This window comes from Balaenoptera borealis (assembly GCF_965194805.1).
Source record: "Balaenoptera borealis genome assembly, chromosome: 1".
Lineage (NCBI taxonomy): Eukaryota > Metazoa > Chordata > Mammalia > Artiodactyla > Balaenopteridae > Balaenoptera > Balaenoptera borealis.
Genome location: NC_138860.1, coordinates 24,923,687 through 24,937,638, shown reverse-complemented (window position 1 = coordinate 24,937,638; position 13,952 = coordinate 24,923,687). Strand labels below are relative to the sequence as shown.

Here is a 13,952-nt window from a genome sequence, read left to right as displayed (position 1 = left end):
GAGAAACACTGCCAAGGGTAGTAGTTTGGGAGGTATTTTGCCAAGATAATGATCATTCTGCTGGGCCTATCCCCATTCTTAAATATGAAGCAGTTACCTTCAGAAGCTTCTTGAGAATGGTTTGGAAAGATGGGGAATGGGTTCTAGAGAAACAGAAAACGTAATGATCATCGAAAGGGATCACTGAAAGATCATGGAACAGATGTGATGTTGCTGTCTGAAGTTATCCTTTGTTTTCGTGCAGGACATTCAAAGAATGTATATGGCAGCAGGAACTCATTTCTCTTCTCAGTAGAAAGTAAAAATAAGTGAAGAGGCATTTCTGGCATAGTCTAGATGTGTTGGTATTTGGTGCTATCTTTGTTCAGCCAATTTGTTGTCTACTCTTGAATTCTGACTACTTTAATCTGCTTGTGCTTTGGGTGTATAAAATTACATATATGCATATATATATATATATATATATATATATATTTCTTTTTGCCAAAAACAAAAGCCTTCCTCCTTGTCAAATGATTGCTAAAGCAGATTTCACTTCTTTAGTTATGTGTGTACACACACACACACACACACACACCCACACACACACCCATACCTACACTGAGTGATTTATCTTCTTTCCCAGGGAGCACAGTTTTAAGGCTATGAAATACAATGAAAAAGGGTCCATCTACTGAGTTTTCCAAGCAATTCTTGTACCCAGGTTTCAGGGAAGAATCTGAAATTCCTGTTATGTTTACAGCAACAATCTGTCATTCCCCAGCTGGCTCTCAGCCTCTCTCTCTCTCTCTGCCTTCCATATGGTTAGAATCATGTCATTTTGCTACTCAGTGGCCGCATCTGCTTCTGTGAAAGACCAGTTGCATTTATGTGGACTCTCAGGTATCATTAAAGAAAAGCCAGAGGAGGGGTGAGTGGACATCCCTAACCCCCAGGTACAGCAGGGCCGTTTGCTGGCCTTTGGCCACGAACACTGTAGTCTCCCAGCTGAACAGAGCTTTGTAAAGCTCAGCATCCACTCTCTGGACAGAGGGGCATTCTCGGCAGCGGCCAGCCTTCGCCACTGCCCTGGTCCGCTGGGCCGAACAGGGAAGTAACTGGGCGCCTCGCTCCCCACCTCTCGGTGGCCCCGTCCCCGCATTCGTTAGAGAAGCCACATGGCATTTCGTTGGGCCCATCTTAAAACCTTTCCTTGTGATGACTTCATTCTGCAAGTCCAGCGTTCTCTGCTGAGTCCTGCTCCACAAGAGGGCCTCGCTTCAGCTGGTCTCTTGTTTCAGCTCAGGCCGGTAGGTAGGCCGGCGCTCCTCTCCCTTCCCAGGGACAACCGTTACACACAGAAACCATTGCATTTATGGGGGGAAATTGATGAAAACAAGTCAACCTCGAAATTTCATGAAAACAAAATGACCTGCCTTTTTATTTGATAGTGTAATACCATTTGTTTTATAAATTTGTTAGGGTTTTTTTTTTTCTCATTGTAATATTATTGTACAGTTTTGCATGGCCTGGGTGTAATCATTTTTTTGTTTAGAATATAATGCTGACAAATAAGTGTGTATGGAAGGGGAAAAGATACTGCTTTGGCCTCTTATCACTCCTTATTTCATTTTGTTTGGTTTTATCCCCTCATTGTCTTAGGGAACTTTATGAGATTCTCTGCTACCAAACAATGGTGTGGATTCTTTTGCACAGAAATATTTAAGGTGGGACAGTCAAAATATAACAGAAGACGCCTCACCGATATTTTACGTTGGCATCACTTAATATTAACCAGACTCTGATGTATTGCAATAAAACAGGGAACTGTTCAAATTGAGTATTTTGTCTTCTTTTCCCTGATTAAAAAGTCTGAGGAACGGAGGAAAGGTGACTGACTCTTTTCGTCTCGTTTGACCCCAATTTCTGCCAGCCCCTCTCCTCATCCGGCTTCCTCGTTACACTAGAAGGACGTGGGGTTAGTTTAATCTAGGACTTTCTTAGTTCCTTCCATAGCTCAGGTGGCATAGTGTTCCATTCTCTTCAAGCCTTCAACTCCCCTCTTCTGGTCAAAACTTCCCTGGTATTGGCTCAGTGTGCAAGGCCAGGCCGTGCCCTCGTTTGTGGGCGGCGCTGCTGTATGCCGTTGCCAGCAGGGAGCCCACTGCACTGAGGGCCCGCCCCCAGCCACACTTCCCTGCCGGTGCCACCGCTGACTAAATGGGGCAGCTGTTTGATCTTCCGTCTTCCTCCTGCAGAGAAGCAGCGGACACTTCCCACGACTTGTGCTGCAGCTCTTGAGTTAGAATGACACAGCTGGGGAGACGCAGGCAAGGCCTTTCTTAACAAAGGACATCTTAAATTGGCTTCAGCTAAATAATTGTCCTGAGACCCCCTCCCTGTTCCATTTCACGTAGCACAAGCGCCACCTTGGACAGTACCGTGAAAACGTCACTTACGAAAACAGGCAGTGGTTTGGCCCAGGGGCCATAGTTTGCTAGCCTTTGGCTTGGACTAGAGTGAGCATGGACGTCCGGCCAGCTCACCATAACCTCTGAGCCTCAGTTTCCTCATCTATAAAAATGCCCACTTTGAGCGTCCCAGGGGTTGTTCATGCGTAACTAGAATACGTACATCCTTTCTTTGAAAGGGCTGTGGAAGCTCCGACCGCAGATGGGCGCGTGGTGCTGGGCTCAGGGCTAAACCTCAAGGGCCCCCCAGCGGCTGTCATGTAGACCACCTCGGCCTCTGCATCCTGTCCCGGAGTCCAGCGTGTCTGTTGCCGTCAATCCCAAACCGCAGAAAGGAATTTTCCTTTAAGAACCCAAAACTCTGAGGATGCATCTGGGACCACTGCCATCTCTCCGCGTTATTTCACCATCTGACGCACCTTTCAAGGTGTTCGCAGTCCGTTAGAAGGGCCCCCGCCTGAACGTTCAAGACGCCCCCGGGACAGAGGAATGAAGTTTGCCCCGGGAAAGTGCTCCTCAGCCGCGCCTGAACCCTGAAGTGGGTGTCACTGCCACTCAAGCCAGGCCCTCGCCCTGCGGGCTGGTGTCGACCTTTTCCCGCGGTTGCCAGCACCGCGTCATACAGCCTCTGGGGCAGCTGTGGCTTGTCCGCCTCGGCGCCGTGGGGCCTGGGAAGCTGCTGCGGCAGGGACCTGGCAGCTGTGCCGTCCCCTCCCCGCACCCTTTCTCCGACGAGGAATACGGGCTGAGCCTTCCAGGTTCAGGTACCAAGAGCCTCACGCTGGGAACAGGGGCAAACCTTGCAGAAGCGTCTGGAGGCGGGAAAGGGTGTGACGCTGACCTCGGGCCCCTCACTCACCATCAGCTCAGAATCCTTTACAAGTGAAAGAATTAATCCACAGTGCTAGGATTTTTTTTTTTAATTGAAACAAGTAAATCAGACAATTACAAGAATTGTACAGAGGTTAACAGCCTGAAACGACCCCTTGGGTCCAAGCAGGTGACACGTGCACGTCATCTTCCACAAAAGGCCCAGGCGCCGGAGCAGGAAGAAGGGCCCACACACACCCAGAGAGCATGTGGCTTTCTCTCCCCTTCTGCGGCTCCTGCCCCTCCCCACAGGAGGCAGCAGTTCTCTGGAAACCTCTGCTTGTCAAGAAAAGCCTCTAGGAACCAGCCAGAAGCAGGTGTGGGTGGGCCTCGCTTGGTGAAGTAGTGCTTGTTGGCACTGCTCAGATCAGCACTTCTCCCACGTGCAGATCCAAGCCGGAGAGGAAAAGGCAGAAAACACAAATCTCATTCTAGAAACACACACACACAAACCTTGTATTACACACTCCATAAAATCCAAAAAGGCTTTTCTGTTTCGTTTTTGGGTTTTTTTTGGTGGCAGGGAGTCAAAAGGAGAACTCTCATCTTCTGGTTACCATTCACATTAGCAAAAAGCCCTGTTACAAAAAGGAAAAGGAAATAAAATCGTCTTTTTATCGAGAGTCATTTCAGAGGATGCATAAACAATAAGCAGATTCTGCCAGACAGCAGTGGGGCTGCATTTCCGTGCCGGCGCCTCTCACCCCACACCCACTCAGCGATGAGAACCGTGTATAAGTGCTGGCCACGGGCTCTGAGCAGCGCGGCCCCCTCTCACTGGGTGAAGTTTAAACGGAGCGTGGGTACCACCGGCTTCCTACTAGTTTCGGCGGCAGGACGACGGAGGGTCCCGCCTAGCGGTCGGGCCCGCGGCTACTGCTGCTCGGCCTGCCTCCTGCAGTAGTTGCTGTAGGCCTCCTCGAACATGGCCTTGCAGGGGAACCGGGCCTTCAGCTTGGAGCAGATGAGGAAGGAGCCCCCCATCTTCCTGTGCAGCGAGTAGGTCTCCTCGGGCGGCGGGACAAGCCGGTGCTTCAGCATGATGGGGATCAGGATGTGGATCTTCTCGGTGGTGCTCTGGGTGCCAAAGTCAAAGGGCTCCTCCGAGGCAAAGGCCTCCCCCAGGGTAAGGATGGCGTCCAAGTGGGCATCTTCCATGGCCTGGAGGGAGGCGAATGGAGGTGAGATCGAAGAGCCCTCACCAGCCCAGGGCTCCATCATGGGGCCTGGGCTGAGTGCTCCCCGAGGAGTGGGCCAGGTAGGTGAGTGTTTCAACCAGACTGAAGAACGGGGCCAGGAGAACATCATTAATGTGTGAACTGGGCTGGGTGTAAGAAGAAAGGAAGTGGCGGGGTCTGCGGCCGAATGCAGGGTGTGACCCTGCCTGGGGGCACGCGAATTCAAAGCTTTTACAAAACACCTGTCATTCCAAAAAGAACAGTCTGTAGGCCTGAGCTGACCTGAGCCTCTGCACTCCTCGTAGGTGGCAGACCTGAGACCACCTGTGTGTCTGCAACCCTTCCCCACTGTCATCAGGAGAGGAAGGTGCTGCTTTCTGAGTGGGTTCTGGGTGACAGGAACACAGATGCTCGCCCCTTCATGTAGAGGGCTGCTACGATTACTTCCAGCGCTCCCCTCACCCTTTCCCTGCTGAGGCCTGAGCGAGTGAGGGCTGCGCTTTGCCATCCCATCTGCCCACCCGGGCCCCGAGCGCCAACACGATGAGCCCAGTGACTGGGATCTCGAATGGGCTGCAGTGGGGCGTAAAACAAGAGCTTGGTGACCAGTCCCCCGGCATTCTGAGGCCCTCAGCCCAGGGGCTGGGGTGGGGCCGGCCCAGGGGCCCTGTGGAGACCCTCGAGAGCAGCTGTCACTTCTGATCTCATGCATTTGTAAACTGAGATTCCCTTCAGGTTTCAAGGGAAAAGCAGTCCATGGCTCACCCTCCCCACACACACTGAAGTCGGCCTGGGGCTGAGTCTGGCTCAGCAGGCCTTGTGCGTCTCCAGAGTCACGGGGGGCTCACCTTGACCTCGTAGCCGGTGAGGAACTTCATCTCGATGGACTTCTTCAGCACGGCCTCCCTGTCCCGGTTAGCAGCAGCCCTGATGATCTGGGCGGAGGTGCAGAGGGGACCGTGGGCAGCACACAGAGGGGGAGCTCCTGAGGGTCCAGGGAGCCAGCACCTGCCCCGCCCCACCCCACACAGGCCAGCTGCCGGCCCACCCACCTTTCCCCTTTACTCCCCTGAGCCCGAGGCAGCTGCGGCCTCATCCACGGGCACCAAACGCTGCAGACAGGCAGGGACGTGAGGACGGAAGCCCGCCCGCCCGTCCCCGAGTCCCAAGCATCCCATCTGAGCCTCAGGAGAGCACGGGCCAAGGCCAAGCCCTGCCTCCACCCCTACCTGGATGTAGAGGTCCGTGAAGGATCTGTCATATTCCCGAGTTGCCCTGAAGTCCAGAAGAACCACCTGGGAACGGGCGATACCGGGGAGGGTTTGCCCCAGTGGAGCACGGGTTGGGGGGACAGGGCGGCGGGGGGCCGAGACCCCCAGATCTCGGACCCTGCTCCAGCGGAGCTCAGGCTCCCCATGGGAGCCCCACTGGGCGCTCACCTTGTGCTGCTGCGGGTCATAAAAGAAGTTGGACCAGTTGGGGTCTGTCTGCATGAAGTGGAACTCGAACAGCTCCCTCAGGCACAGGACCAGGATGCTGTGGCAGATCTGGGGGCCGGGTGGGTCCTCGTCACCAGCGCCGGGCCACCCGGTGGCCCCTGGATCTGGGCCGGGGAAGCCTGACTCCCATTTCCCTCCCCATCTTCCACCCCATCCTGCCTCATGCCCAGAGCTGACTTTGAGGCCAAGCGTACCACCAGGTGGGGAAACGCAGCAGCCCTCCTGCCCGCTCTGCCCCACAGGGGGGCCTCGGGGCTCCAGGGCCACCCTGTGACCCACCTCATTCCGGATCTCCTGGCTCAGCCCCTCGGCCTGGTCCAGGGGGAAGCCGGACACCAGCTCCGTGGTCAGCACATGGGGGCTGCAGAGCTCGTCCACAATCTCGGGCACGTAGAAGAAGGGAGGGGTGGTCCTTCAGCAGCTCCTAAAGTAACATCATACTTAATGGCGAGAATCTTGAAGCTTTTTCATTCAGATCAAGAACAAAGCAAGGATTTTTCCTCTCACTACTGCTTTTCAACATCATGCTGTATGTTTTAGCTAATGCAACAAGACAAGAAAACAAAAAAGAAGTATACAGATTGGGAAAGATGACATAAAATTGTCTTGGTTAGCAGATGATATGATTGTCTATGTAGAGAATCAAAAAAATTAACAAAAAAACTCCTGGAACTAGTAAGGCATTTATAGCAAGGTTGCAGGTACAAGATTAATACACAAAAGTCAGTCACTTTGGTTGGTATGGTCAGTCATACCAACCATGAATAAGTGGAATTTGAAATTTAAAACTCAGTACTATTAACATTAGCACCCACAAAAATGACATATTGAAGTATAAATATACCAAAATATGCATAAGATCTGTATGGGGGAAACTATAAAACTCTGACGAAAGAAATCAAAGAAGAACTAAGTATATGGAGAGACATTCCATGTTCATGGATAGGAAGACTCCGTACTAGGTATCTTATGTCAGTTCTTCCCATCTTCAACTACAGATTTAATGCAGTACAAGTCAGAATTGCAGCAACTTCTTTTATGGGTATCAACAAACTAAGCCTAAAGTTTATATGGAGAGGCAAAGACCCGAATAGCCAACACAACAGTGAAGGAAAAAAACATAGCTGGAATACTGACTTCAAGACTTATATAAAACTGCAACAATCAAGACAGTATGGTATTGGCAAGAGACTATACAGATAAATCATCTTTGACAAAGCAAAGACAATACAATGGAGCAAAGATGTACTTTTTAACAAATAGTGTTAGAAGAACTAGACATCAATGCAAAAAAAAAAGAAAATTGAATCTAGACACAGAACTTACACCCTTCACAAAAATTAACTCAAAATGGATCACAGACCTAGATGTAAAACACAAAACTATTAACACTCCTAGACGATAACGTAGGAGAAACCTAGATAATCTTTGGTATGGTGATGACTTTTTACTTTCAGCACCAAAGGCACAATCCATGAGATAAAGAATTACTATGCTAGATCTCACTGAAATTGAAATTTTCTGGACTATGAAAGTCACGGCCAAGAATGAAAAGACGAGGCACAGACTGCAGGAAAATGCAGACATATCTGATACAAAACTGTTATCCAAATATTCAAAGAATTCTTAAAACTCAATAAGAAAACAAACAACCGCAGGGTTGCACGATCAACATATAGTAATTAGTTGTGTTCCTTATGTCAGCAATGAGCAATCCACAATGAAATTAAGAAAGCAATTATAGTTACAATAGCATCTAAAAGAATGCCTTGGAATAAAATTAACCAAGAATGTTGTGCACTGAAAATTATAAAACATTGCTGAAAGAAATTAAAGGTTACCTAAAATAAAGAAAAGATATCCCATGTTTATGAATAAGAAGACTTAGTATTGTTCAGATGTAGTTTTACCAAAAGTGATGTACAGGTTCAATTTGATCCCTATTATCAACAGCCCCTTTTGCAGAAATGGAAAATATGAGCCTCAAATTCATGTGGAATTGCCCCAAATAGCCAAAAAGCTTGAAAAAGAAGGCCAAAGTTAGAAGACCCACACTTCCCAATTTCAAAACTTATTACAAAATCACAGTAATAAAAAGAATATGACACTGGCATAAGAATATAGACCACTGGGAGAGAATTAAGAGTCCAGAAATAAACTCATGTATCTATAGCCACAATTGATTTTTGACATAGGTACACATAAGTACTAAATCTGTTCAGTATGGAAAGAATAGTTCCTTCAACTCATGTGCCAGACAGCTGGATTTCTGCATGCAAACAAATGAATTTGGACCCCTACCTTACACCATATTAAAAAATTAACTCAGAATGGATCAACAACTTACATGTAAGAGCTACAACCATAAAACTCTTAGAAGAAAACATTGGGGTAAATCTTCATGACCTTGGGTTTGGAAGTAGATTCTTAAGTCACAGAAAGCATAAGCAACAAAACAAAAAATGGATAAATTAGACTTCATCTTAATAAAAACTTATTTGTATTGCATCAAAGGACATTTTTAAGAAAATGAAAAGATAACCTAAAGAATGGAAGAAGTCATTTGTAAATCAAATATCTGATAAGGGTTTGATATCCAGAATTTATAACGAACTCCTACAACTTAACAGAAAAGATAAACTGCCCAATCAAAAAATGGGCAATCACTTGCATACACATTTCTCCAAAGAAGATATATTAGTAGCCAATAAGCACATGAAAAGATGTTCAGCATCATTAATTATTAGGGAAATGAAGTTAAAACCACAAGATACCACTTCATACCTACTAAGATGGCTAAAATTAAAAACAAAAGCAAAATAAGTGCTCGCAGGAATATGAAAACAATTGGTGATTCCTCAATAAAAGTAAACGTAGAATTACCATATGACTGAGTAATTCAACTCCTAGTTATATACCCAAAAGAATTGTAAGCAGGGACTTCAAACAGACTCTTGTACACCAGTGTTCATTAAAACATTAGTAAAATGGCCAAAAAGGTATAAACAACCCAAGTGTTCATCAACAGATAAACAAAATGTGGCAAGTACATATTATGGAATATTATTCAACCATAAATGGGGTGAAGTTCTGATACATCCTGCAACATGGATGAATATTGAGAACATTATGCTAAGTGAAAGAAGCTAGACAAAAGGCGACAAATATTATATGATTCTACTTATATGAGATATCTAGAATAGGCAAATTCATTGAGATAGAAAGTGGAATAGAGATTACCAGGGGCAGGGTAGAGGGGGTAATGGGGTGTTTATTCCTTAATGGTTACAGAATTCTCTTTGAGAAGATGAAAAAGTTTTAGAAATTACAGTGTTGATGGTTGCACAACATTGTGAATGTAATACCACTGAATTGTACATTTAAAATGGTTAAAATGGCAATTTTTTGTTATATATGTTTTACCACTTTAAAATAATTAATGTAGTATACCAAAAACTACTGAATTGTTCACTTTAAATGGGTCAATAGTATGGTATGTGAATTATATCTTAGTAAAGCTGTTTTTTTGGTTAATATTTTATTTTTTAAACATTAATACAGCTATCATTTCTTGTCTGGATAAATATGTAATGTTCTGTCTGGTTTTCCTGGGCTTTTTTTCCCCCTAGTTGAAAAAAATTTGTTCTTCATATGGTAGTCAGAATAGTAGTTTTAAAGTCTTTTAGTTTTGTGCTTAAAATCCTTTCATGATACCACTTTGCTTTTCAGAAGAGGCTCAAACTTTGTAACATAGCTTTTACCTTATGAGGTCCTTGCTGTTCGAGATTTTAACTTACTATTTGGGTTTTCCTGCTCATACATCAGGTTTTCTCTAGTATCTAGACTTTTGTACATGTTGCCAGCAATATTCTACGCAGGTCTCAATTTAGATATAACTTGCTGTGGGTATCTTTCCTTCCATGGTGCTTCCTTCCACTGGGCCCTCTCCTCCCTGTTAGATATACCTCCCCTCTCCCCTATTGACTTTACTTGAGAAAGGCTGTTTTTTAAAAAAAAAGTACTTTCCAATTGTTGCGATCATATACCACAGGAGTTTTTTTACCCCGTTGTATTAGTTTGCTAGGGCAGTTGTTACAAATACCCACAAACTGGGTGGCTTAAAAAACAGGAATTTATTGTCTCAATTATGGCAGTAGAAATCTGAAATCAAGGTGTTTGCAGAGTTGGCTTCTGATGGTTTGCTGGCAGTGTTTAGCGTTCCTTGGTTTGTAGATGTATCACCCTGATTTCTGCTTTAATCTTCGTATGATGTTCTCAATGTGTGCGTGATTCTGTGTCTAAATTTCTTCTATTTATAAGGATACAGTCATATTGGATTAGGGCCTACACTGATGACCTCATTTTAAGTTGATTACCTCTGTGAAGACCCTATTTTTATTTTCATTTTTTTCAGGCTTTTTGAAGTACAAATGACAATTTAAAATTGTATGTATTTAAGATGTAAAACCTGATATTTAGATATATGTATACATCGTGAAATGTTTACCACAATCAAGCTAATTAACGTGTCTATCACCTCAGTTACCTCCTTCCTTCTACCTTCCCCATCTCCCTCCCTACCTCTCTCCCTTCCTTCCTTCCTTCCTTTTTTTTTTTTGGCTAAGAATACTTAAGATCCACTCTCTTAGCAAATTTCCAGTATGCAGTACAGTATTGTTAACTGTAGTTATCCTGCTTCACATTAGATCTCTAGAATTTATTTATCCTACATATCTGAAATTTGTGCCTTTTGACCAACATTTCCCCATTTCCCCTACCCCCTCAGCCCTTCGCAACCACTGTTCTACTCTCTGCTTCTAAGAGTTTGACTTTTTTAGATTCCACACATAAGTCAGATCATGCAGTATTTAAAGCCCTAGTTCTAAGTATGGTCACATTCTGAGGTACTGGTGTTTAGTACTTCAACGTATGAATTTTGGAGGGACACAAGTCAACCCTTAACCCTTATGTTTCACTTGAGAGTGTGATATAAGCTTTTTCTCTGTTTCATTATTATGTGATTGTCACAAACATAATTTTAATGATTATAGAAGAATATCCACTTAGCCAGCTTCCTACTGTTAAATACACTTGGCCCTTCATATCCGCAGTTTCCATGTCTGTAGATACAGAGAGCCCATTGCTTGGGGTGGTGTGGGGGAGAAAATTCCAGAAGGCAAAATGCGAACTTGCCATACCCTGGCAACTTATACATAGCATTTGTAGGTGATTTAAAGTATTTGAGAGTACGTTATATGCAAATACTACTCCATTTTATATATGGGACTTGAGCGACTGTAGATTTTGGTAATGGAGGGTGGACAGACCTGGAACCAATCCCCCCAAGCTGACTGTATTTATTTTTCACTTTTGCAGTATAATAATTACCATGGACCCTTTTATGCACTTCTTTTAGAACAGATACCTGGAAATGAAGTGGTCAGATCATTTTTAAGGCACTTGATACATGCCACAAATTTTTGCAAGTATGAGAGGCATTTCTTGCTTTCTTAGTAGATCATTTATTAATCATATTTTCTCTTTGTGAATTATCTCTTTAAGTCATTTGCCCATTTAATTTTGTAGTCTTAATGTTTTTCTTATCAATTCTTATAAAGTCTTTGCATAGTAAAAATTGTACTGTTTATCTTCTCTGCAACTGTTTTACCAATTTATCATTTGCCCTTTAATTTTGGTCTTGTTTCTTTTTCAAATTATAGATGATTTGTTTTTATTTTCCTCAATAGTTCTTCTATTGCTTCGAAGCTTGGCTTGTCCTTCTTTTTTCAGAGTTTGCTAAATATGTAATTCTGCTTTTTCCTGGATGTTTCTATTGGGTTTAAAGATATTTAGTTCTAATCCATCTGGAGTTTGTTTTGCTAAATGGTATGATGTGAGAATCATTCTTTTCTTTAATTGCTAGCTTGTGGTTTCAATTCCATTAATTAATCACTGCTTTCCTCAGTGATTGACAGTATCTCACATATCGAATTAAATTATTTTGGGATGGAGATCTATTACACTGATACTTTATTAAAGATTTATAGTAGGGACTTCCCTGGTGGCGCAGTGGTTAAGAATCCACCTGCCAGCGCAGGGAACACGGGTTTGATCCCTGGTCCGGGAAGATCCCACATGCCGTGGAGCAACTAAGCCTGTGCACCACAACTACTGAGCCTGCGCTCTAGAGCTCGTGAGCCATAACTACCGAGCTCACGTGCCACAACTAGTGAAGCCCGTGTGCCTAGAGCCTGTGCTCCACAACAAGAGAAGCCACTGCAATGAGAAGCACGTGCACCACAACAAAGAGTAACCCCTGCTCGCTGCAACTAGAGAAAGCCCGCATGCAGCAACGAAGACCCAAGGCAGCCAAAATTAAATAAATAAAAATAAATAAATTTATAAAAGAAAAAAAGTCCACCTGCCACTGCAGGGGACACGGGTTTGATCCTTGGTCTGGGAAGATCACACATGCCACGGAGCAACTAAGCCCGTGCGCCACGACTACTGAAGCCCACGTGCTGCAACTGCTGAGGCTGTGTGTTGCAACTGCTGAAGCCCACGCGCCTAGAGCCTGTGCTCTGCAACAAGAGAAGCCACCACAATGAGAAGCCTGAGCACCGCAATGAAGAGTAGACCCCACTCCCTGCAACTAGAGAAAGCCCGCGTGCAGCAACAAAGACCCGATGCAGACAAAAAATTTTTTTTAAAAAATTGATAGTACATGTTAACATCTGAAAAGAACATTACCCTCTCTCCTTCTTTACTCTTTGTGCTTTTTCAGGATTTTCTTTGGTATTTTTACCAGTTTATTTCTGCCTGTGTGCTAGAACATTTGTCTCCATCTCTCACCCAGTATTACCTCCCACATTTAAAATTTTTAAATTAAATTTACAGGGAAGATAATTTAAGAAACATTGAATATATGTACATTCAATCTTCCCTTTCAAGTACTTGGTATTTTTCTATATTGTCTTCTTTAAATCTTTTATAGAGACTTGTAGTTTTTTCATATAATTCAAACAAATTATTCACTGTTGTTATTACTTGTGTGTGTATTAGTTGCTGGTGATTTTTGTTGGATCTATTAAAAACAAATGAAAATTTTTTATTATTAACAATGAAAATTTTTACTATGATTGCTTATTCTACTGTCTAGAAGTACTGTTTGATTTATATTTATCTAATATGCAGTTGTTTTACTCAGCTTTATCAATTCCAACACTTTTCAGTGGATTTATTTGCATTTTCTGAGTGAACAGTTTATTAAGTGGAAATGATCATGATTTTCACCTATTCATGTTTTGTAACTATGTCACATGTTACTTAGAATATCTAAAATCTAATATTAAATAAGAGAGATAATGGAAGACATCCTTTTTGTTGTTATTATTCCTGGATGTATCTGGTGTTTCACTAGAAAGTATTATTTTGTCTGATAGCTTGAAAGAGGTTATTTCTTAAGAGAATTACTGAACTCTTTTTTTTGTGTGTGTGGGACTTGGGGTAGTATTTTGGAATTGGTATTAGATTTTATCAAATACTTTTGGGCAGGGGTACTTACAGAGATTATCACATGGAGTTAATTTAATTTTTGCACAGTTATTAATGTTTGCTAATATTAAATTACCTTCAATACCTGTAATAAAACTTATTGTTTTGCAGTAGATTGTTCTTTTTTACCTATGGTTTAATTTTGTTTCTCAGCGTTTTATTTGGCTTTTTTACGTTCTTCTCAATTAGTGACATGAGTCTGTAACTTTTTTTGGTGGTATCTTTGTGAGGTTTTGATTTCAAGGTAATTTTTGCTTGAAACTTCTAGTACATCTACTGCTATCCCAACAGACAAACTATACTAAAGTGAATAGCAAACTAAAAGTGTGCTTTAGGTGATTAGAAAAATGAAGAGTAGTATGGTAAGTGGTTAGTGCTGCAGATGTTGATTTAGGCACCAT

At 43.6% G+C, this 13,952-nt stretch overlaps 1 protein-coding gene across 1 annotated transcript; it reads right to left on the bottom strand.

Annotated features, from left to right (window-relative positions):
* Positions 1 to 3,355: 3,355 nt before the first annotated feature.
* On the bottom strand, positions 3,356 to 9,852 carry LOC309614319 (atypical kinase COQ8A, mitochondrial-like; the record flags this gene model as incomplete). The annotated part of the gene is made up of 6 exons (XM_082362521.1): positions 3,356 to 4,481; positions 5,347 to 5,433; positions 5,728 to 5,793; positions 5,938 to 6,045; positions 6,277 to 6,409; positions 9,818 to 9,852. 6 exons carry the CDS (start codon positions 9,850 to 9,852, stop codon positions 4,194 to 4,196), a joined length of 717 nt encoding a protein of 238 aa, XP_082218647.1. The 3' UTR covers positions 3,356 to 4,193.
* Between the last annotated feature and the right edge of the window lie 4,100 nt (positions 9,853 to 13,952).